The following is a 25,003-nucleotide window of genomic DNA, read 5'->3' on the forward strand; positions in this document are numbered from 1 at the left end:
GAGTCTAGGTTCAAAGAATGCTAAGAGGCCTCAAAAATTAGTTTTCAAGGCAAGAATGAACAAATGTATTGACAAATCAGAGGTGTAAGTGTTGAAACAGCATCAGATACTAGATATATTTGACACTTAATAATAGATATCAAGTACAGGATACACTCCTTATTTATAAAGATAAAAGCAAAATGGCTATCAGAGCTTAAAAAGTACAGATGAGAATCTTTTTTCCTTCCAAATAAAACAACATCCATCATGGTGTCATTCCGCTTAAGAAAATAATGGCAGGGCCACATGATATATTCAAGAAAAATATAATGGAAGCAAAGAAAAGATCAAGGAGAGATTATTAAGAAGCAAAAGAACTGAGGGTCAATAACACAGAACTGATGAAGGTATTCAATTCTGAAACAATATGCTGAAGAAGAAGGGAGATATATGTGCTTGGAGGAATGAGGACAGAGCCTGGGGAACACACTAAAGAGAGGATTCTTGTCTGAAATCTAGTTCAAGGCCAAGAAGAAAGACAAGAGCGAAGTGAAGCAGGACAAAGAAGTAGCAGCCAGAGAAATCATCATAAAATCAAAAGCTTTTTAAAAGGTCCCCCCCGCCAGTATGGTCAACATGGCCCAGATGTCAAGGAAGCAAACTGCAAAGAACTCCTGTTCAATGAAGTAGAATGTGTTTAGTGGCCACTAAGCCCTAAGAGTGGGAGACAGCCAAAAGGACCCTGTGGAATAATCAGGAATTTTAAGACGTGAAAGAAGACTGCAGAGAGAACTAACTAAGTCTGAGGAGACAGTTAAGAGTGTTGAGATGAAGCAGGAGTTTCCTGAAAAGCAGTGTGATGGCTGCACCTAAGACAAGTCAGGACTGTGCTGGTGTTGCTTCCGAAATATAGGACCTACATAATGTCACTGAAGATGCCAATGTTATGAGCTTAAGAATAATGGCTTCGGAGGAGAAGACACGGTAAAGCTCAAGGAAGGAGTGGTGATCTCTGAAAGACTAATGGTGGTAATATTGAGGTGTGGAAAGGTGGGAGATTACTAAAGTGAGTGGCTGCTAGGAAACAGAACTGGTGGAAACTTTAAAGAAAGAGGAAAGTGCTCAGCTACAATGGTTCTGATGCAGTTTTAAAGCAGAAATAAATGACACACTACAGAGTGTGCTGACAATGAGGAGGTAAAGTTGGGTAGCTGAAGCAGTAAAATGATGGAATTGATGAGTAACAAGGTTTTCTAATAATTTTTGAAGTTACAGAACAATTAGATGGTATTGTGAGAGGGTGTAGACCCAAACACTGGTCCCCAGGATGTTTAAAGACAAGGTAGGGCCCAAGCAGCTTCAACCTGCTTCTCTGGGCCTGTCAAATATGCTCCAGCTAGAGAAGGCGGTTGAAAAGGAGCTCAAAAGCATATAGGATGGGCTGAAAGAGTAAGGAATTCTCCAGAAGCCAGACAGAAGAGTGAGTCGGACTGGGGACCATCAATTGGGTAAGGTTATCAAAGAAAGGCTTATTTAGCCATCTGCTCCTTGAGCACTCATAAATCCAGAAGACCCCTTCTTTAGATTCTTTTATTGTAGGGTGATTAACTGGCTATGCATCTATAGGCAGGAAGTAGCCCACAGAAGCAACTGAGATGCACTGCAAGAACTCTGTCAGTAATACTTCCTACTGGACCCTGGGATCGGATCCAGTTCAGAGCAAGTGTCCAGGTCCCCCTACAACTCCCCTTCAAGGGTCCTGACTCAGAAGTGGGTGAAAAGTCAAAGAATCCCAGCTTAGGACAGGAACAAACATCTCTATCAACCTGACACAGAGGCAAGGGGCCAGAAGTAGATTGCAATCACCACTAGGTTCCTTGTCCTCTAAGCTCCCTATCACAGATACCTTTGTGGGAAGCATGAGAGATGATGATATAGCCAGATCAAAAGGCCACAGAGGAGAGGCTGTGGAGCAGTGGATACATGTATGGATTAGAAGTGCCTCAGAAGCAATTACAAGTGCTACTTATGCCACTTATTAGAATTAATCAACATCCCTAAGGACATAATGAAGCCAATGTTAATTTTAAACTGTAGTCTAACAGGCTAGGAATCCAGGACATAACACACACTAACACTGTCTAAAACTATAAATAAAAATTCCAACAGAATTTATGTTAAAATGAGATTTATAACCAATAATTTAATAAGTATATTTAAAGAGCTGCTGTCAAAATGTACAAACCATTAATATGACAGCATCTCATTGCCGAGTCTTTTCTTTAACTTGCTTTTTAAAAAAAAAACACAACAAAACCTATCCAGTTTCCAAATCAAGGCCTCGCATAACTTTCTTAAAATACTAGCTGGCAGACTGGGAATTTAACCACAACTAACCCAACATACCTAATTGTTTGAGATTGCAGACTGACATACTCAGGCATGCACCACATATTTTGTGCTCCCTTGCACCTCTGCTTTTGTCAGATGGCAGAAGACTGACACTGACAAGACTTGTGTAAAGGAGCTTAAGGACACAGCCTTTCTAGTCACACCTATAACCCCAAGAAATACAGTCCTTGGGTTTTTCCTCCTGTTTTCAGTCTGTCATGAGTAACTAAGGTATTGTTAGTACCTGTATTTGGAGTCTACTATTTAAAGAAGCTGCCAACCACAAATGTGTCTTTGACAAGGTAATTGGCTAGCACCAGTGTGGAGATACAGAACTATTCTTCTGACTAGCAATGGCAGCTAGATCAGATAGGTCTCAGTAGTAACTTGGAAAGACACACAGGCTGTTTACACACCAGAGACATTTCGGGATACATGGAGTAGCTATTTCAGGATACTAAGGTGTTTGAAACACACCCGTTATTTTGAACTATTTTTCCAAAATAATGGGTGCACTATTTCCAGCACCGCTGTAGTCCTCCTTGCAGGAGGAGAAAGGAAGGGATGCCTCAAAGTAGCACTTTATTTTGACATTTGCCATAATAGCCTAGTTTGAACTACACTCAAAATCAGGTACACAAATTGCATAGCTTATTTCGAGTTTTGACTGCTGTGTACATGTAGCCACAGTGCAGAAAAAGCAAGAGAACTAAAGAGTGGCACAAAAGTCTGCAGGAAGCTATCATATAAACAGTCGGTTTAACAAGGAGAGAGTTTGCCTATCTAAGGATAGTAATGCCTAAGGACTTGAATAATGAAACCTGTAAAATATTTAGCCACAGGATGGGGAGAATATTTACTTACAGTGTCATTTTAACCTAATTTACACTTTTGTTCAATAATCTGAATAACTTGGCTTTCACAACATACTTATTAATTTACTTCAAAATATAAATATTTATACATTTCTTAATTATGCTATGACAGCAAGGTAAGCATGTTAAAATAGATATAATCTCAATTTTTTTAAAAAAAGTACTAATAATTATATTTAAGCTAGTCGATGCAAAAGAAGCCTAGTCCAAAATTTGCAGTATGTTGCTTTGTGATGCAATCCAATAGTTATACAACTTCAGATGTTTTAATATAATTTAATTTGCATTAGAGGGAAATTTTTTTGAGTTGGATTAGTAATCTGTAAATGATAAAGGTCCAATCAAGCCCTTTGGCACAAAAATGGAGCAAATTTCCAACGGAGTAGACAGGAATGTTGATTTAAGTTATTTTCTACTTTTTTTTTCCAGTGGATTTTTCATATTTCGTTTATGCACCACACTTAATTCCTTTTTACTATTTCTTTTGAAAGTCACAGAATCATTTTACAATCTGTTTAAAACGCAAAAAGATAACTGCTAATCTTAAAAACCTGTCACACAGAAGTTCAGAAATCCAGGAAACTGCTAAATAAAATAACCAAGAAAAAGCCCCACTGAAAGTCCTCTGTACCACAGGAGGTCTTTTTGTATTTATTAAACACATGCACACTCTCTTTGACATTCACAAGTCAATTTGATATTTCTAATGTTTAATTGCCCCCAGCATAAAATATTATAAGTTAGAATGACTACAGTATCTGATCCCTGAAAGCCACAGCTACGTGGTATTCCACATTTTCTCAACACATCCATGTTCCCATTCTGTAATAAATTAAAACATTTCCAACACCAAAAATGAAAACATGAGAATAAAACTCACCAGAGTAACCAATTAACTTTTTCATCAAGAAACAGCGACCTTGCTTGGAAAGTGAATAAACTTGCCATTGGTTCATTTACTACTCATGAATGCTTATAAATTGTAGGTAATCTACCCACCTCACTCTACAGTAAACCTATCTAGAAAGAGGTCATCCTTATGTCTTTCATTTGCTCTAGGATGCTCTGTAAGTACTGATCATAATCATAAAGCTGCTTGCCCTAAATACTTTACAAGCTCTCTGTCAAAGCTTTAAAAAAAAACAACTAACTTTTATACAACCTATCAGAGAGTTCTATTCTAAGAACTGATGAAGATAAAATAAAATTGAGTTAAAGCCCAAGAGGAAAGGGACAACTGAAACAATAAAAAACAGTAGTAAACACCTCCCCTTCACAACAACTGAAGGAAACATCTGTAGGTATTTGTTTTGCTCGTGTCATATTTGAAATTCAAGCTTTTTTTTTTTTTAGTAGCACCTGGTAGTGCTGTTAAAGCTAAAATTGTGCCAGCATTTCCACCATCTCTTTTCAGAGATTAATAGGAGGGATAAGCTCAAGATTCAACTTCACCTTGCCCCTGAATTATACTAGTGAGGGAAAGGAAATAATCTATCAGAACCGCTGATTGGAATCTGCTGCTGTGGTCCCACTTTTGGATCTAACATACGCACTAAATATGTGCTTGGAAAATAAATTGTTTGAAGGCCACTACCCTGTGCATCTGAAGCAATTTTCAGAGCAGCAGTAACCTGAGAACTAGCAGATCTTATGGCAAGCAGGCTCAACTTGACCCATCCTACTCACAAGGAGACTAGGAAAGAAGAGAAAAATATGAGGTCACACACTGCAGCTGTACACTTCAAAGCATTCAGGGAGAATTTCTGCATAAAAGTAAGAAGGGTGATGCATCATATACAGATTGAACTTGTCTAGTCTGGCACCCTTGGAACCCCAAAACAAGAGAATTTTCCAAACCACGGGAGGTCATTATTGTCTAGCAGCATTACCAACACTTCTTTGAACACTGAGCTCTTACAAGTCATTTGGGGTAAATTACAGCTAAACAACAGCACAGAACACTGGAAGACAGACCTGGTGGACAAAAACAAAATGTATGGGATCACGGTAAACTGATCCCACGTGATAAGTAGATATCCAGCTAACCAAAATCATGCCGGACTAGAGATGTCACCAGACAAGAAATATATGTACTCAGATGCACAACATCATTACACACAGAAATTCATGTGAGAATATCAGTTGATTTCTATAAAGCTATATGTCAAAAAAAGTTGCTGTTTGTACGAGGCAGCTTCCATTTATCCTGTACTTCCACCATTTACTGGGTTTCTGTTCAGGGGACAGAGTAGATACTTAATGTGTGATTGTACAGATGTAAAATTTGCTGCAGAATCTACCCTCACCACAGAATTGTATTTCAGAATATAAATTTTCATTTTTAATTATGTTTCTAACCTTTACTATTCCAAACAATCTGGAAAACATCAAGAGTGTGAACCAATGGGACCTTCTTGTGCTCACATACAGCCTCAAGCAACCTCTTAAATATATGACCTATTCAATTCATAGCAACAAAATTTTAAAACTGAAACCTACAGATAGCAATTTAAATGTTGTGAAGTACTCCACTTCTGATCATTTTAGCAGAAACATCCAACCAACCATCAATTTCATATTGCTCTCATTTTGAAGAGTAAAGGGATTTCAAAGTAGCACAGGCACTCCGAAATGCCTGCGGCTACACGCATGCCAGCACTTCGAAGTCTGACGCTTTCAAGTTGCTGCAGGGGAGAATTAGCCTAATGTAGTGCTGTATATTCAACCGCAGCACTTCATTAGTAATCTCTCATGGCCCTGATTAACACGCCCCCTTCGAAGTTGGGGGCAACTGTAGACAAGCCTTGGGAGAAGCATTGTTGTGAGCACACCTCCAATATTTTGTTAATAAAATCTGACCATCTTTAAGTCGCTGGATAAGAAAATGCATATTAACCCCTGTTAACTAAATTAACTCTCTCAAAATACAATATATTACACACATTATTTTTAGCGGGCATTGGACTGAGGAAATATGTTTCTTATAAACACCATGACTGAAGGGAAATAAATGTACACTCTGTCAGAGAAAAGGAGAATGTATTCTGGAGCATGAATATCACCCATTGGCAAATATTTTTCACACAGCAGCCACTCCATCTCTGACCTCTCAGCTGTCACCCTCAAAAGGAAGGATGACATTACTATAACATGCATTTGTCCAGATGCTAAAAATTATGGCCTTAATAGAGTCACTGGATTTATGGCTTATTACCACTGTGACACACTAACCCTCCACCCTACTTTTTGTCTTATGATTGAAGAGGTGTTAATGGGCCACCTCTCTTAGAATGCTCTTAGCAAATATGTTTATATCTTAAGGTTTACAATCACTTTCATAATTATTAAGCTGAAATACTAAGTACCTTTTCCAGAACTGAAGAAGAGCTCTGTGTCGCTGAAAAGCTTATCTCTCTCACCAAACAGTAGTTAGTCCAATGGATGTTACCTCACCCATCTTGTATCTATGGTATCCTGGGCCAACATACTACAACACTATTCTCCATGGAGATTCTCTCAAAATATACTATTTAGTAAAATAGGCAAAAGTTTGCATTATATATATATAATGACAAGGATTGTAAGATTGCACCTGAAGGGAAGGGTGCAGTTACTTCCAGTTAAGTCAGTAAGCTGTGATGTACTTGTGACACTTTGGAAGAATTAATAAACTATTCAGTTTTTCTGAACTGTGAAGGAGAGAGCTGGACATTTCAGAGCACATGGTTTCAGGAACAAGCTGGGAATAGCAGTATGTTAGTATGAAACTTGTACCCCCATTTTCATCTTTTTTATAGAAAAAAATATTTTGTACAAAATATGCCTTGTTGAGGTATCATTTAAAACTCATAGGCTGTGTCTACACTAACAAGTTCTTTTGAAAGATTTTTCAAAAGAAGGAGGATCATCTGAAAGATCCTGTGGAGCATCTACACACAAAAGGCGCTCTTTCAAAAGTAAATCAATTGAAAGGAGTGCCACGTTCTTAAGTGCTCTTCCACTCCTGTTTCAGGAAGAGGTCTTCTTTGAAAGCTTCTTTCAAAAGAAAACATTTGTAGATGCTCCACGGGCACTTTTCTCCAAAACAGCAGTCTTCATGTCACCTAATATTTTGATCTCTGGCCCATTCTTTCAAAAGAGTGGGGGGCTGTGTGAACGCTCTCTTTCAAAAGAGAAGATCGCTCTTTTGATATGCTTTTTGCATATGTGGACATAGTCTTTCAAAAGAAGTTCTTTCAGAAGAGATCTTCTGGAAGGGCTTCTTTTGAAAGATCTCTGTAGTGGAGATATAGCCACAATGAACTGACCATTATTAGGAGTTGCAGAACTTCCATCACTGGAAATATTTAAGAACACGTTAGAAAAATATCCAACAGGGATGACCTAGATGGTGCTTGGTCCTGCTGTGAGGTCAGGGGACTGGACTTACTGATCTCTTGAGTTCCCTTTCAGTTCTAGTATTCTATGATTATTCCTCTCCTGTCTTTTCTGGCAGCAAACTGAGCAACATTTTACAAAACCATTTCCACACATGTACACAGCAATTTTAAATGTACTTTTAGATATTCATATTTGTGTGTGTATTAGGGTTACTGACTTCAGGCATGGATGGGAAAATATGATCGATGGGGTAAAGGAAGTGAAATTGGCGGGATGGGCAGGGCATATGAAACTTAATGGCATAGAATCAAATGAAAAATGAGGGGGAAACAGAAACGAGGTGACATGGACAGGGCACATACAGGGATGAATGGGAAGTAGAGGGGAGACATGGCCAAAAAAGGCAACACGAAGACCTGAAGAAGCCACTGAGGATGGTCAGGAAACTAGGGATATAAAAGGAAACAGCCTAATCCATGTTAAACTTTAAACCACATTTTGTGAAGAAAGCAATATTGTTTTGGAGACTGTTCTAGACACATCTGAAGTACATTTTCAAAAACAATGCTTTAAAGGCTTTGTTCATGAATTAAGTGATATGTTAATTAAATTAGCTATGTGCTGAACAGTTCACTGAAAATACTTCCCTTCTCCTACACTATTTGCATCTTTGTCCAAAGGTTACTGTATGTAGCTAATATTGTAGTCTGTGTTAAGGGAAGTTGATTAAAAAAACCTGGCAAACTCGTGTGAAGTTGAGGAAATTTATTTATATGATATTACTTCCAGATAATACATCACACTTGTATAAGGAACACATGCACTTCCAGAAATTCAAAACATACCTCCAGCAAAACTTCCTTTATATAGCCTAATTTATCCCTCAGATTTCCTTCCTTTCACCTTTTGTGCTTTAAATATTCTCTGCTGAATCACCGGCAAAGGCAGGATAATTTTAGAAAACAAGTTGGACAAGTTTATGGCTTTACAAGGATGTTTTCACTATGGAAAACTTATGGGGCAAATGGTATACTTATGTTACCAGATGGTCTGTAGCTTCCAAATCAGACAAAAAGTTTTCTCAACATTACGATACTAGTAATGCTCTGGCAACACAGTATTTTTCTTTAAAATAAAGAGTTTTCATTATTATAGAATGTTTAGAACCTCTGGCTTTATTTCAGTATCTAACTGACAGCTGTATTTATAAATAAAACTTCATTTAGGCTGAAGAGAAAGTATTTTCATGCTCAGACATGTAATACAAGCTAAGGTGGTCTGAATTTCACTATTAAACTGACCTTATTTATACAACAAATCCTCCCCTTCACAGCATATGACACTATACTATGCTATACTTTGACCCAGCTAGCTTAGATAACAAATCTGTAATTCTGATCCTTCAGCTCTTCATGTTGCAGGTTAGCGTAGTCATCTGTTGTAAGAAATGTATGCTGTAATAAACTTGTTTTGAAAATATTAAATGATTATGTTCCTGGCAAAAAGCCTCATCTCTCTCTCTCTCTCTCTCTCTCTCTATATATATACACACACACACACACACACGCACCCCCCACCTCACCTTCTAAGTCTGGAGTGCAGCAGGAGCTCTGCTACAAGAATGAAGTATCACTTGCATACACAGATGGAGTTCTGAATCCCCAACTTAAACAGGAGTCTGATACAGCCACTCAGTAGTTCTCAATTCGTGCATCTACAGTAGGAACAAACTTTGAAGTTAACTTCAAAGTTAGGCACTACTTTGAAGTAGCCAGCAGAGAGTCTACACGCATTTTCCCTCACTTCAAAGTCAACTTCCAAAAAAGAGAGCCCAACTTCAAAGTCCTTACTCCATTGCAGGGAATGTAGCAGTGCCCTGCTTCAAAGTTTAACTTTGAAGTAGGGTGTGTATAGATGCTCAACTTCGAAGTAAGCAACTTTATTTTTTGGAGTGTAGACATGACCAATATGTTGGATATCAGTGTCTAAATTTTCTTTAATTAAGAATACCTTTTTGCCACTTCATAGGGGACTCTCTGTGTGTGTGTGTGTGTGTGTGTGTGTGTGTGTGTGTGTGTGTGTGTGTGTGTGTGTGTGTGTACACACGCGTGCACGCCCTCCACCCCATCCTCACAGGCAAACACTAATATAGTCAAATTTTGAATTGCTTCTCAAGTTACTATCAAATATAAAACTCAGTTAAATATTCTCAATCATAATTTTTCTCCCAGTTTAATATTACTTAATGAGCCCATTAATCATAATCTAAGAAAAATATGGATAAAAATGATGTCTTGAATAAACAGCTGAAAGCTTGGAAAGTAGTATAATTTTGCCAAGTTTACAAAAATCATCACTAGATCTACGTGGGCCCCAACTGCATCAAGATCCCAGGACTGATTCTAACCCTCTCAGCTTCCCTACTACCTGATGCACTTTCTCAGAGCTCCAAACTTATGGGTGGTCTGAGTTTACAGCTGACCTCAACAGTGAAAGCAAGCAGTCATGCAAACTTCATGAGGGTTCCTAAAACACAGTCACACTGCCAGTAGCACAAGAAACATACCACTCATAAAAACCATGAAAAATAACATTTGTTTTTGGTAACATAGAACTACAGTACCATTTTTCATGTATAACATTCAATTCTGCAGAAAGCAGCAGAGACTTGCTTCAGCTATACCCTGTTCCCTTTAGGAGTGGATAGAAAAGAGCTAGTACTTCTATAACACTGCAGGATCAAGAAGTTATGCCCACACATAAGGACCTGGATGTAGTCTATGTCCTTTTTCACAAATATTAGCAAAAAATGTGTGAGAATGTGCCTGTAAGTAGATTTTTGCTTTGGTTTCCAAGGTTTATTAAAATTAAATAAAAAAAGGCAAACTTTGTAAGATTTAAAGGGGACAAGCTGAAGTCTCTAAAACATGCCTTTATTTCAAGCACATGAAACCAATTCAGTTCTATACATGAAATTTTTAAGCCAATTCAATTTATGCTCAAGAAACATGATGGTTTTGTGGCCAGGAAAGGAACGGTTCTTGGCTACAAGTTAAACATGAGAGGAAATTTAGACCCTTTATCTTGTAATCATTGCATAATAGTTCTTTGTATTGCTATTACTGACAATTCAAAACTATATTTTTATTTTAAAAGCACGATATAAAACACATAAGCTTCTACAGTGCTGTTTTCAGGGTGGACTGACAGAATTGCCACCCCCCACCCCTCAGGAAAAGTGGAAGGGGAGGTAGAGGGTCTCTGACTTTGCACTCCCAGAAGGGGCACGACCTTGAAGTAACTGCCTGGAGTCCCACACCACAGAGGATCTTGCCAGGGACTGTCCTGGCAATTTAAAATGGTCCAAGGCTCCACTGCTTCCACAGTAGCAGCGGCAAGAGCCAGGAACTCCAGGCCTTTTTGAACCACTGGGCCCCAGGACAGTTCACATCTCCCCCCGCTCGCCCTTGTCAAGCCTGGATGTTTTCAGACAGAAGTTCTCAAAGGACACCAATAACTTGTTTTAACCCCACAAGACAATGTCAGTTACTATACCTCAAAATGGCTAAAATTCAAGTGGGGAAATATCCTCCCAAGGTTATTGACCCTTTTCTAAGAAACTATATGCATATCACTTGCTATCAATTTGGTATACAACAAACAACACGGAGGCCTCCTATGGCAGTTCTGTAGCCACAGCTCTAGTTGTAATGATCTCTACATCCTTATTAACAGATCACACGAATGAACTGTTACAAGTAAACAGGAAGTCAGGTTGGCTTCTGTTATTAACTCACACAAAAAAGGATTGTTAAATGGGGAACGAAAGCAGGAAAGATAGGCATGTTTTCAAGAACACTTTGGGATCTTAAATAATACTGTTAATAAAAATAATTAAGAAAACAATATAAAATACTTCTTTAAAAATAATTTTGTGTTGCACACTGAAGGCATTTCACACTTTACAACCAATGAGAGTTAGGAAGATAGTATATAACTGTTTTTCTGAATTTTGTTAAAGTAGCTTCTTTGCCTAAAGCAACATACACGTCTATGACTCAGTATTAACAAAAACCAATAAATGTACAATAAAAAAATGAAACAGTTAAGCAACATATTGAAGGGGGGAAAGAACCATAATAACCATAACATTAATAGTCAAAACGCAAATGAACAGCTGAAGTATTATGCCAAAAAGAGAGAACACGTTCAGCACCCCTGTATGGAAGAAGGGTGAGAGTAAAGCTGATGTGCATGATACCCTTAAAAAACATATCTATAATATTCTGTCCCACCTTCTCACATGATCAAGCCCTTGAATAAGGTTTTAAAGTTTACTGATTAAAACTTTGGCAAATTATCTTTAACCTTTAAACTAACCCATATGATCCTCTAATTCAAGAGCCTGATAGAAAGATGATGGGCTAACATGCTAAAAAAAAAAAGATTCCTTCACCATGTGTCTTAAAGAGAACCGGCCTTTCATAGCCAACCCATATTGTGGCAGGGTGACAGTCACTCCCCTAGATGTTCCATGGCAGTGGGCGACCAATGATAGCCCTCACTTTGTTAGGAAGACAGGCATTGATTAATATTGAGATTTCTTTTACATAAGAATGGCCACACTGTGTCCTACCAAAGTTGCATCTAGCCAAGTATCCTGTCTTCCAACAGTGGCCAATGCCAGGTGCTTTAGAGGGAATTAACAGAACAGGCAATCAAGTGATTTCTGGCGAACAGGAAGTAGGTACAATCAGAACATGGGGTTGGATCCCTGACCATCCTGGCTAACATCTATCAACGGACCCATTCTTCATGAACTTGTCTAGTTCTTTTTCAAACCCTGTTATAGTTTACACCTTCACAACATTCACGGGAAATAGTTCTGCAGGTTGACTGTGTTGTGTGATGCAGCACTTCCTTTTGTTTTGTTTTGGTTTTTTTTAATAACATTTGCCTATTAAGCTAAATGTTTATTTTTTTTGAAGAACTGGGTCCAGCCAGTCAACAGACTTCCATTCACAAAGTGATAGCAACTGAAGGTGGTGGCTCTCTTTTCATCTACTCCGCCATGTTACAAAATCTCTGCTTGTTCTTTTTCACTTAAGCAAAGGATGACACTGATGATAAAACTGTCATTTTATACATAACCGATTGTTAGTTGCACATCAGATTCACAGAGGCGCAAGTATCCCTACCAAAAAGGTGTAAGCACCTTTGAACTCCAAAGGAATTATGCTTTTGGCAATGCACAGGTGTCTTAAGACTCTGAAGCAATGGCGCCAGGCTCAGGCATGTCTTCAGCTGTTCACGATTAGAATCCGGGATCCTGTTCATGGCTACATGAGTGAGATTTTCCATAAAATGAAAATACCATTAATGAACTGTGAAACTCACAAAGATTAGGAATTGAGGTACCACCTTCTTTATTGCAAATACTGTAAAGGTCTGCATTCAGATGGAGACTTGGATTGATATATGAGCCTAGGTAATAGCCTCACTGCTTGAATATGACCTCAGTCAAGACTGTGAATAAGACAAGCCTAATAGGACCAACAAATACTAAGCTGATCTGCATTTAAGGATAGAAAATGGAAGACAACTGTGGCATTACCTCCTTTCCCACAGTTTTGAGGAGCTCTCTTACAGGTCAATAAAGTGGTATTCACATTGCTAAATGGTAATTCTCATCACCATTCTCAGTTGTTTGTAAGCGGTAGCCACGTTAGTCTGTAGCTTCACAAACAACAAGCAGTTCTTTAGCACCTTAGGGAGTAAAATAGTTATTAGGTCATGAGGTTAAGGGTAAAATCCACATCTGAAGAGCAGTGGTTTCTGAAGTGGCTTTTACCCATGAAAATTCATAACCTAATAAATGTGTTAGTCTCTAAGGTGCCTTAGTTGCTTGTGTCATTCACAGTTCTCAGATGAAAATCCAAAAGGTGAAATCCCATCTCCAGCTAAACCAATGAGAGCTTCCTATTGATTTAATGAGGCCATAATTTCACCTGAAATTGCAAGGAGCAGTAACATATAGTTGGGATAGCTCCAAAATAAAATATTTTTATGGTAAGGTTATTACAGAGTACAGATTGAACCCCTCTAATCCAGAACTCTCTCATCTGGCAACATCCATAATCCAGCATGATTTTAGTAGCTGGATGACCATTTATCATGGGTGTGGCTGAGTTTAGCATGGTCCCATAGAGTTGGTTTCCAGACTCCAGTCCTGGCTTTCACTGTTACGTGCTGTTACTTAGCTTCCATTTATTAGCCTCCAAAGGTGTCCCGTATGTAACCCACAATGCCCCTTTCACTGCTACATTCTGGCCGGTGCTCTCCAGTAACAGTAAGAGCCTGATTTTCCAAGCGTGAGCCTTTAGCTGTGGGCTCATGTTATTTTATGACAGCCTCAGAAATGGCTTCTCTCTTTCTATGCTGTTAGCAGGTTGTGTGCATCTACCCATTCAAATAGCCCCTGCAAGGAGCTTGCAACTGTCTGTATGTTTGCTACTTTTTTCTGCACTGCCTGGTGCCAGCCCCTGGCTGTCTGTACCACGTGTCAACCAGGCTGTGCTGGGCGTCGTGCTTGCATAACAAGATAGGAAACTACTTCTCAGCAGTTTACACATTTGTGTGTGAACCCCCTTCTCTCCCCTGCAGATGCCACACAGTCTGGGACTTTCCCGTGCTCAGGCACATCATGGGGGTAGCCCCCAATCCAATAGAAGGACATATATGCTGTTCGGTGCTGGCAACACTGCCAGTCACGTGGGAAAGAGAGGGCTTTGCTGCCGCCATGGGGAAGTCTTCCCCAGTGGTTAAGATAGTGGGGTTTTGCTGATGGAAGTCTCCCTGGGTGGTTAAGATAGTGGGGGCTTGGGGGAAGGAACAGCTCAAGCAGTCATCCAGTGACAACCCCCGTCCCCCGGCACATACCTGGGCTTGCTCCTGCCACCGGGGAAAAGTCTGCCCTGGCAGTTAAGATACTGGTGACTTCAAGGAAGGAACAGCTCAACTGGTCATCCAGTTGACACCCATCCCCATCCCCATCCCCTCTTTGGCCCATATCTGGGCTTGCTGCTGCCGTCGAGGAAAGTGTCCCCTGGCAGCCCAGGGGCTTGCTGCTGTCGCAGGGAAAAGTCTGCCCTAGTGGCTCACAGGCTTGCTGCTGACAGGGGTGGGGGAGAATACTTCAACTGGTGATCCAGTGACAGCCACCCCACTGGCCCATACCTGGGCTTGCTGCTGCTGTGGAAAACCAAGAATCCTTCTTTCTGTGATGATGGGAGGTGGGATGGACAGCCAGTTGCTGAACCGGTGTTGTCCATATAGTATAGGGGGAAACCAGAAGTTCTTTCCTCACACATTCTTCTCAATCTAACATTTCGGGCCTCTGCATGATTTTCAGGGATTGCATTTCGGCAATGATGGGAGCTGGGATGGAGGGCCAGTTGAGAATGCAGTCATTACATGGAAACTTGTAGTGCCCTGGAAAGCCAAAAACCCTTTCCATTCACAATAATGTATGGGGAAACCAAAAAATATTTTTCTTCCTACATTCTTCCCCCTCCATTATTTTCAGGGATCACATGCATGCAATGGTGGGAGGTGGGATGGACGGCCAGTTGAGAATACAGTTGTTGCACCCATTTGGCAATGTAAGGTGTGGGGAAACCAAAAATTCTTTCTAATTTTGAGTGTCTTTTGCATTATTTCCAATGGATCAACATATTTTCAGGCATTGGGAGGGGAATGATGAAAATGCAATGGGGAAAGATTATGTCAAGACCAGCAAGCATACCCAGAATGCCTCAGGGATGTGGGGACTATGGAACAGCCTCCCACAATGCACTACTGCAAGAGTTGATGTTAGCCAGTGTGCATGTGGCAGCAATGACTTGACTTTATGGGGAGCAAGGTATGAAGGGAGAGTCATCAAAACCGAACTTATAAATTCCAAAATGAGAAAATCGATAAAAATAAATTTGAATTTCTCTCATAGTGTAGACACAGCCTAACTTCTCTTCCCATTCTCCTGCACTCTAGGGAAGGACAGTCAATCAAAAAACATCCCGACAGAAATGGTTTAGCACATGGATTTGATGTACAGTTGACTGGGTCAAGTTCTTTGGCCTGTATTTTAAAGGAGGTTAGACTTCATGATCAGAATGGTCCCCTCTCACCTTAAAAATCTATAAAAGCTACTCAAAGTCCTGAATAACAATCTATAACAGAACATGCTCATCCTCCGGCTGCAGGTTACGAATGGCTGCGATCAGCAGACAAATTGAGGGAGGTGGAAGTAAAATCTGGAGGGGCTGGGGTAAGAAATTAAAAAGATATCTTGGGCAGGGAGAAGGAAGATAAGAATCAAGTCTTAGGGGTGTCTTCCTCATCCCTTTTTTGCTCTCTTTTTTGCATCACTCCCCAGATCCAAGAGTATCAATGAAACCCTATTTAAATATTTAATTACATTTACATTAAATATTTAAATATGTATGTGCTAATTTGGATTGTATAGGTTTTTGCCCAGAGATAATGACATAGATGTTGATCTGCCTTAGAAAAAGCCAATTTCTTTCTAAACTGGGATACTATATTAAGAGCCTACCAATGAAAAAAATTATAAATGGATGATTGGATGCGGAAATATGCTAACATTTGCCAAATTGTGTTTAGGAGCATGTAACTTGCACTGCCCTCCTCCCTGCTTCAACTAGATTGGCAATAACCTAATCTCCCATTTTGGGGGCAAACGTGGTCTAATTTTACAACATAAAATGATGAGAAACAAAAAACTTCATATTTTTGGGAAAGTAAAATTTTTTCAACATACACAAAGGTGTCTAACATTTGATGAACAAGGTCAGGCCCATGAGATTAAGTAGCACCAGCATTAAACCAGTCTGATTCCCAAAGTGAGAGCAAAATTAAGATGTAGGAAGAAGCCACCATATTAAGGCAAAAGGAAATACAGACTCTGTAAACTATGTCACACCATGCTGGTGCTGGAGCAGATTTATGTAGCTTGATGTGAGAGTTACAGTTCAATTTTTAGAGAAGCCTTTTGCTAATAGTAGGGTGCCACAGTATTAAGGAAATGCCCGAATGTTCACAGAAATCACAAATGTAAATGAACCTCAATAGTCCAATGCAGTGATGCAGGAGGAAATATGACCTAGGCAGGCAGGTGCACAACACACAATTTCCTTTATGACCAGTAATACTGATTGATTCTTCTGAATCCCTAAAGTCCTCTTTGCCCAGAGTCTGACAGCTGTGATGCAATGCTTTGTGGATGAAGGAAGCAGAGCAGCAGGAATCTTCAGATACCCCAGGTAAAAACAAGTATGAAGATTAATGAGAAAGGCATCACAATTTTCTTCCCTTAACAAATGACAGGTGGTAGTTTTTATTTATTGTACTGACTTGGTAAATACTGCCCTAAGAGAAGTAAGCTCTCCCATTTCATAATACAACCTACCAAGGATAGCAGATGGTCAAGATGGGTTGGTGCCAAGTAGCCTGTTGGCATGATGCATACAGCTTGTTATTAAACAAGCTCTACCTAAGAAGATAGCACTTTGGGATTCTAAACGATTGTTTTAGTAGTGTAATTTATCACTTGAAGAAATGAAGAAATTGAAGAAATCTATGTCCCTTCTGCACACCTCCACAGTCAAGAAATAAGATACACATAACCTGAATAAACTGAGTTGTTTTCTGAGTAACAGAAAATTTAAAAAATAAACAACAAATAAGGTCTCCAAGGAGTCTGATGGCAGCTCCCTTGCCAAAATATGACAGTTTGAGAAATAAGAAGCATGGGAATTTTGCTGAAGAGAATGTAAATAGACTTCCATCCTGTTTAAATGATAGTTTCATTTATTGTTTTCTTGACAACTGATTCCAAATTTTCCATGCGTGCGTCTATAGTAGGAACTAACTTCGAAGTTAGGCACACTTCAAAGAGCCAGCAGAGTGTCTACACGTTTTCCCCAACTTCAAAGGCCTTACTCCATTACTTACTCCAGGAATGGAGTAGTGCCCTACTTCGAAGTGTGTGTTGATGCTCAGCTTTGAAATCTGCTACTTTGAAGTTGTAAGCAACTTCACAGTTATTTTTGTACTGTAATCACAGCCCAAGCATTCTAATCCAAGAAAGAAGTGCTATCTTCAAGATAGCTTTTAGGCTACCTGCAATTTTCATTTCTCAACATGCATGTGCATTTGTGGGTACGTGCTCTCTCTCAAATGTATAAAATAATGCCTCACAAACCAGAGCGGTGATTTGCAAGCATAAAACACTTCACTTACATCATCTTTACTATAGAACTGTATTTCTCTGCAATATAATCAAGTACTTTTGGCCTTTATCCTCAACACTCTTAGAAATATTTCTGATATCATTAACTTAAAACATCATGCACTGAGATATATACCTATATATAGATATAAATATAATGGTACTCTCCTATTTTGAACTTCATGGAGAGAAGTGGGAAACCATTATATTATTGAAAATATGGGCTATTTTCTATCTGATTTAAATCAAGGCATTAAGTATTTCTAAATCAAATATGAGGATCACATTTGAGAAGAAGTCAAATGAACAGATTTCCTTAAATGATTAAACACAGCGAGAGAAAATGGATTATGAAAAAAATAATAATGCCTGGAACCATTATGAGCACAAGTAATTTCATAACTGGAGATTCATGCACTTACAATAAAGTTACTTTCCAAAAATCTAATATCAAACACCCATCCTGCCATGAAGAAGGAACTAAGCTTTGTATTTTGGCTTTATTTACGCTTTGTTTCAGACATGAACTACTTTGGCAATTTGCATAATGAATGGAACTGGAGCTCAATTGCTTTGAAGATCAGTACTGAGGCTGTAACCAGGCACTCACAGCAGCCTTAGGACATGGAAGAGGCAAGCAGCCACATTTTTTATTAGCTGCAGCTTGCACATTACCTTCATATTCAGCTTTAGATTCAGCAAAGTATGGTAATCCAGCGTGGAGATGCAAAGTGTGTAGCCAATCCCTTATCTGTGAAGCTACAGTTGAAAGCCACTTTCTAGACACTGATGCTATCTGACCACCCACGTTTACTGAGGAGATAAACAGAACCCTGAAGCTTTTCACCATTCTGAAAACAGAGGTTGTATCCCAGCAAAGGAAGGTGGGAACACTGTCTAGCCTCAGTCTAAAATCTTTTGCCCCCTTCAAATCAGAACTGCTTTAGTTTTTCCTGTATTCAGCTTGAGCAAGATAAATATTCTTGCATCTTAGTAATGATTGCAGCAGTTGTAAATGTAGTTGAGCATCAGCAGCATTTCCCACTCTCTCCCATTGCACATATTGAAAAGGGAAGATAGCATAGATCTTCGTGGGAGAGTCTTTGGAGAAAAGCAGCAGATAAGCCATCATTACTCTTACAATTCTTCTGGAGAAGAGTAAGTGAAGCCACTGTTAGTACTATGCCATCTATGCTTTCCGTGTCAGGCCATACTAGACCCCAAGATTAACCTATGTCAATATCTTCTGAGCAGTCCAGAAGAATGAACCTGGAATATTTGCTCATATTTTGGCCATAAAAAGGTAGAATTTTAGTGTCACCAAAACTACTCGCTGTGCTGTTCTTGGTCTTAACCCTAACTGAAAAGCATCCAAGATATCTGTTGTCGTCATATATTGCTGGAGCCTAGTGGTTATTAACTTCTCAGTTATTAAATATATTACTGAAGGAATGTAAAGTTTGAGATGGGTTGATAGAGCTGTTGTCAGATCAAATTATGGCTGATAGAAACTGGATGGACTATTGTGTTTTTAAAGGAGTTTGCTAGGTGGCTTTCTCTGAAAAAAGGCAAACAATTTATATTAACAAGTTGCATAGATGTTCTTCATTGGCTCCCTCCCTCTCACATGGACGAGGACATAGATACATTTCACAGGTTGTGACTGATATTCTTCAGGAGCTCCACAGGCATGGCTAGTGAGACGGAATGGATGATGTGATCTACTCAGGAATGGAATCTTATAGAATTCAACGGCAACTGTTTGCTTCTTAAGCAACACAAAATAACCCTAATAATATCCCAAATACACATATTTTTGTTCAACAGCAAACATTGTTTTGTGCAACACATTTCTTCTTAGTGGAAATGTGGATACCACTTAACTTAATAGTAATAAAGCAGTTCAAGCCACTCACTATTTAATGCTGCAACATAGTTTCCATTGTAATTTTAAATTTTCCCTAGCACCACCCTTTCAAAGTAATTCCTGCAACATCCCAAATAACCCAGTCATTCTGGTTTTCCACGTTGTAGGCTAGGGGTCTCAGATGAATTTTTTTTTTCAAAAGTTTATGTGGGGATGTGGGCAAAAACATGTAGGAAAGAGAAATGTGTTAGGCGAATGAGCATGCTGCATGTTAAATGCTGCACTATTATTCAAATGAATGAGCCAATTCCATATCATTTTATAAACAATGAACATCTAAAAGACCAAAGGGATCCACCAAACTTCACTGATGGGAAAATCTCATGCACCTTCTATTGAAGTCAATGGAAAACTAATTGAAAATGTGGAGCACTTCCGATACCTCGGAAATCATCTTTCCACTAAAGTCGACATTGATGCAGAAACCCAGAATCATCTGAGCCATGCAAGCTCTGCATTTGCCCACCTGAAACAAAGAATCTTCAAGAGCTGGGATATCTGTCCCAAGACAAAGCTCCCTGTACACTGTGCAGTTGTTGTTGCAATGCTACTATAGGCATGTGAAACCTGCACAACATACTAGTGTCATTTGAAGGCACTTGAACAATATCAACACTGCCTCTGGAAAATCCTAAAGATCTCTTGGGAGGATAGATGCACAAATACTAGCATCCTGGAACAGTCAAACATGACCAGCATATAAGTCATCGTCATTTAACAACAACTTCACTGGACTGGTTATTTGGTTTGGATGTCTGATCAGCACCTTCCAAAACAGATTCCATTTTCTGAATTGGAGGAAGGACAGAGAAGGACACAGTAGACGCGATATAAGGATATGCTGAAGACAAGCATAAAAAAGTGCAGTGTCAGTGTCGACACATGGGAGAACCTTGCCCAGGACCTCACCCAGTAGGGAACAGTAATCTGTGAGGGGATGACACAATTTGAGAGGTCCCACCGCAGTGCAGATGAGGCCAGGAAGAGGAAAAAAAGAAGTCAAAAACTGCCCTTTGCCCCACCAACAGCTACTAACATCCACTTGTTCTGTGGTGAGATCTGCGTCTCCAGAATTGGACTGATCAGCCAGCACCAGACTCACAAACAGGAGGGTGACATGAACATGACTTACTTGTTATTGAGTGACCGCCAAGAGATGTATATATACATAATAGCTAGAGAAAGGGACACGTACGCATGCACACACTAAGGAATGCGTAAGTGAAGTAGAAATATATTTAATGAAGGACAAAGCATATTCAGAGTTGAGGGAGACTCCCTCTCTACTTAGTTCAAATTTAACTCAACTGGTACAAACATCCTTCTAAATTCAGAGTTTACAAAAAGCTAGCAGCAGAACTTTATCTGTGTGACTAGGACATACATTTTCAAATTTAAGTCAAAGTGAAGAGTTCAACAATGGTAAGTTGTCACCATCTGACAGTAGTTTGATAGCAGTGGTTGTGTTGTTTCCACGTCAATAAATATTTCCATATTAATTTACCCCTCTATCCTGACTGGCATCAATTGGCACAAATTCTTAATAGCCACGGAAGAAGAGCTAAGGACTTAATGGAAACAGAGTACTCTACTCCTTCATTTCTAATGATGGTTTCTCTATATAAGGATTAGTTGAACACTGGCAGGGTAATAAAAGGAAGTCAGTACTCTCTCTCTTTCTTTGTAAATGCTCATGGGAGAAACAAAAGACAGGATTTAAAAACTGCTTCTTACTAATCTTTCAATGATATCATCTTAACTTTACAAAAAACAGCAATGCACAGATTAGTCAGTTCCTTATGGTTTGACTGAACAATGCAAATTGTTTTATGATTGTATCTTTAACTATGAGTCAAAGGTGCCAACATTTCAGCTGCATGCTTTTTAGTTTTTTAGTTAAATGAAATGAAAATAAAGAAAATGCTCTTGTAACATCACTTGTATTTAGTATTCTTTCATTGCTTTCACTGTTTAAAATGCATTGCTCCAAGGCAGAAGAGTAACTAATGGAAGTCTGCTCTGTCCAATTAGAAACAAATAGAAGGGAAGAGATAATACTGGAGTAAAAAATGAAAAATGAACAGAGAAGAAAAGCAACAGACAAAATGGAAGAGAGAGATCACAGCAGAACCCATCCTGCTGATCCCTGTATGCTTCTGGCTACTTCCCACCCCCTTTTTAATCTATTGTGTCTTCTGCTGCACTTGTCTTCCTTTTTCCCCATCTCCTTCTCCCACTCTCCACTTTCCTTGATGTCTGTGCAGGAACTGCCACCCCTGCTGGCATTAACTATCTTTTCTCTTTTCTATAATCCCTTTTATTCGGCTGTTTGTACTCCCAATCCCTGCATTTAGAACAGGCCAACAACAAATCGCTATTGTAATGCACAGTGGTGAGAAAGTGTAACTTTCAAGTTAGTGTATCTTTATTTAAAGACATAAAATAAATATAGAAGTATAACCACACATACATATTGACATACAAACAAAAATCAAAAGATCCTAGATATATGTTCAGGGTAAAATCATGATCTCATATGAAGATTTCTTGTATTACTAAATGTTCCCAGAAACTCTTTTTAAAGGAGCTTAGAAATGAAAGACTGCTGAAAGGGCATAATTTGTCTGTCACTTCTTTTCATACTTTTACTGTGGGAGGACAAGGCCTCCTATTTATGATTATTTACACAAAAAAGTGACACATTACATATTTTATGTACCATGATGATTGTTGCATGCACAGATAATATTCAACTTAATCTGCTGGTACTCAGAACCCACTTTTGTGAGTGAGGTTCACACTCAGGCCGCATTCTTACTCAAACGTATAATGTTGTGCATTATATTCCAGTAAGATTTTAAATTTTGTGCATTATTGTGATCATACAGTAGAAATTCTTCAATCTTCCAAAAAGGAGAAAGCATACTGTACTTAAATCCCACGGTTTACAGCTAGAATTATATAATTTGGTTGACTTAAAGCAAACCAGTGTATGCTAATTACAGTGATAGGTGTTTTTGAACACCTTCCATTTAATTACTCATTTACCTGTGCCTCTTTCTGTTTGAAATACTGTGTCACACACAGTCAATAGGTTGGATTGGATTTTTCCCCCAATCAGGAGCTTCATGGGTAGGTCCTGTGTGAGCCACAGCTTTCACTAGTCCTGCTTCTCAGGTGAGCTGCTAGGTGGTAGTCATGGTCTCTGCTGCATATGGACCTCAAACCAGGTGCATGGATCCCCAGTCACTCACAGAATCAGGACATAGTTAGGTGCAAACTTTGATGACAAAGAAATTCTGCCTTATGTTTTAAAGCTAAAAATGCACAGCAGGGGTCAGCAACCCTTCCAAGGTGGAGTGCTGGACTTTTTGACCTACGTACAGTCTTGAGTGTCGGTGATACTTTTTGAAGTCACTAATAGTCCTACTTACAACAGCTTCATTAACAGATAAATTAAGATGCAGAGCTTTACTGTTTAGGTGGTGGTTGGTAGCATTACCTGGTCTTCTGTTAATTGACAGGCAGCATGGCTTTGAGTAAGCTCCCAGCTGCGTGCGGGAGGAGGGGCAGGGCTGAGATCCTGCCTCACGTGCCAATGAAAACTGGCTCATGTGCCACTCTGACCCCCGATATGCAGCATTTGAGACTGACAGCCTCAGTGCTCCAAGTGCAATGTGATCAGGATTAATCCTGATCACCAGAAGCCATCTTCCTTAGCATCACAGTAAAATAAACTGCATTTTATTTATTGTATTCTCTGACCAAGCTAAAAGTTAAGAAATTTTGTTTTCCAGATCATTTCCCTGATCAGTGACTGAGGCAGGCAGTGGCTGGTAATTTTATCAGATTCTCCAAGTTACTGAGAACACTCATTTAGCTATATTTTGAAATATCTGTTGCTTTGTATTTGAAATGTTATGGTATCCCCATTTTTAACAATTAATTCTGAGACACAAATTCAGAATTAAGTTCAGTGTATTACTGTAATTCTGTTAAAACTACTGTAACATCTAAAATCAAAACTGACTGACTTGCTGTTTGCAGAGATCCTTACCTCCTCCGTGGACTGTGGTTCTGGGAGAACTCCGAATCACTGTCCTTTGATGTTGGAGAACCCTTATATGTGTAAAATACATCCTCTGTTTCTGTAATATAGGCAATCTCATTTGTAAGGTTGTCTACAGAGGAGTGTCGTGCTTTACGAATCTCATGACGTAGTCTAGGACTCCTCCTTAGGAAAAACAATGAATACAAGTTGGGTTGAGACAGAATCCTTTATAAAGCTGTTTAAAAATGACTAATTTCATTTTACGGGTAGAAACTCCCTCATCCGGCACTCTCTTGTCTGGCAACATCCCTTGTCCAGCAGTACAATGGATGTTGCTGGACCAGAAAGTACGTGGACCACACAGCAAAATGGAAGAAACATCAGAGCAGGGGAAAGGGAAACAATCTGTTCTGTAATTAAGATCTCAGGGCACGTATTGTAATACAAGTTGTACCTCCTTTGTCCAGCACCCTCAGGAACTTAGTGGTCCCGTATGAGAGGAGGTCAGGCCAGCTGTATGGGGGCAGGGTCCCTATTCCTGCAGGGCTCCCCGGCAGGTCTGCCACGCTCACTCTGATCTGGCAGGGGTTCCTGCAGCTGTGGGCTGCCAGTGGGGCTCCAGCTCCCAGCAGCAGGTCTGCAGGGCAACTTCCAGCTCAGCTGTGGTCCCCCAACAGCCAGAGGTAACAAAAAAATTGTTTGAAACGATACAAGTCTAGAGCTGGAAGGGACCTTGGGATATCGAATCCTATGCTGAGGAAGTACAAAGGAAAGCTGGACTATCCAAGACAGGTGTTTATCTAATCTGTTCTTCAGACCCTCCCAAAAGGAGGATTCCACAAATGCCCTTGAAGCCTGTTCCAGCGCTTAACTATCCGTATAGTGACACAGTACGAAAACACTTTCTAACTTAAATGTCACTTGCTGCAGATTAAGACTACTGCTATTTCTTCATTGCACATGGAAAACAACTGATTATTATCCTTTTTATAAACAGCCCATAACATATTTGAAGACTTATTTCCCCTCCTCAATCTTTTCTAGAAACCAAACATGGCCAGTTTTTCAGCCTTTCCTCAGACAAAAGG

General features: G+C 39.4%; 1 protein-coding gene across 1 annotated transcript in view; it reads right to left on the reverse strand.

The window, feature by feature from the left end:
- The window catches only part of PTPN3 (protein tyrosine phosphatase non-receptor type 3), a 224,870-nt gene that overhangs the window by 82,827 nt on the left and 117,040 nt on the right, over positions 1–25,003 (reverse strand). The window contains exon 14 of the mRNA XM_074987968.1: positions 23,922–24,098. Within this exon, the coding sequence (XP_074844069.1) occupies positions 23,922–24,098 (177 nt within the window). The remainder of the gene's footprint in view (positions 1–23,921; positions 24,099–25,003) is intronic.

The sequence above is a fragment of the Carettochelys insculpta genome, chromosome 2 (assembly GCF_033958435.1).
Source record: "Carettochelys insculpta isolate YL-2023 chromosome 2, ASM3395843v1, whole genome shotgun sequence".
Taxonomy (NCBI): Eukaryota; Metazoa; Chordata; order Testudines; family Carettochelyidae; genus Carettochelys; species Carettochelys insculpta.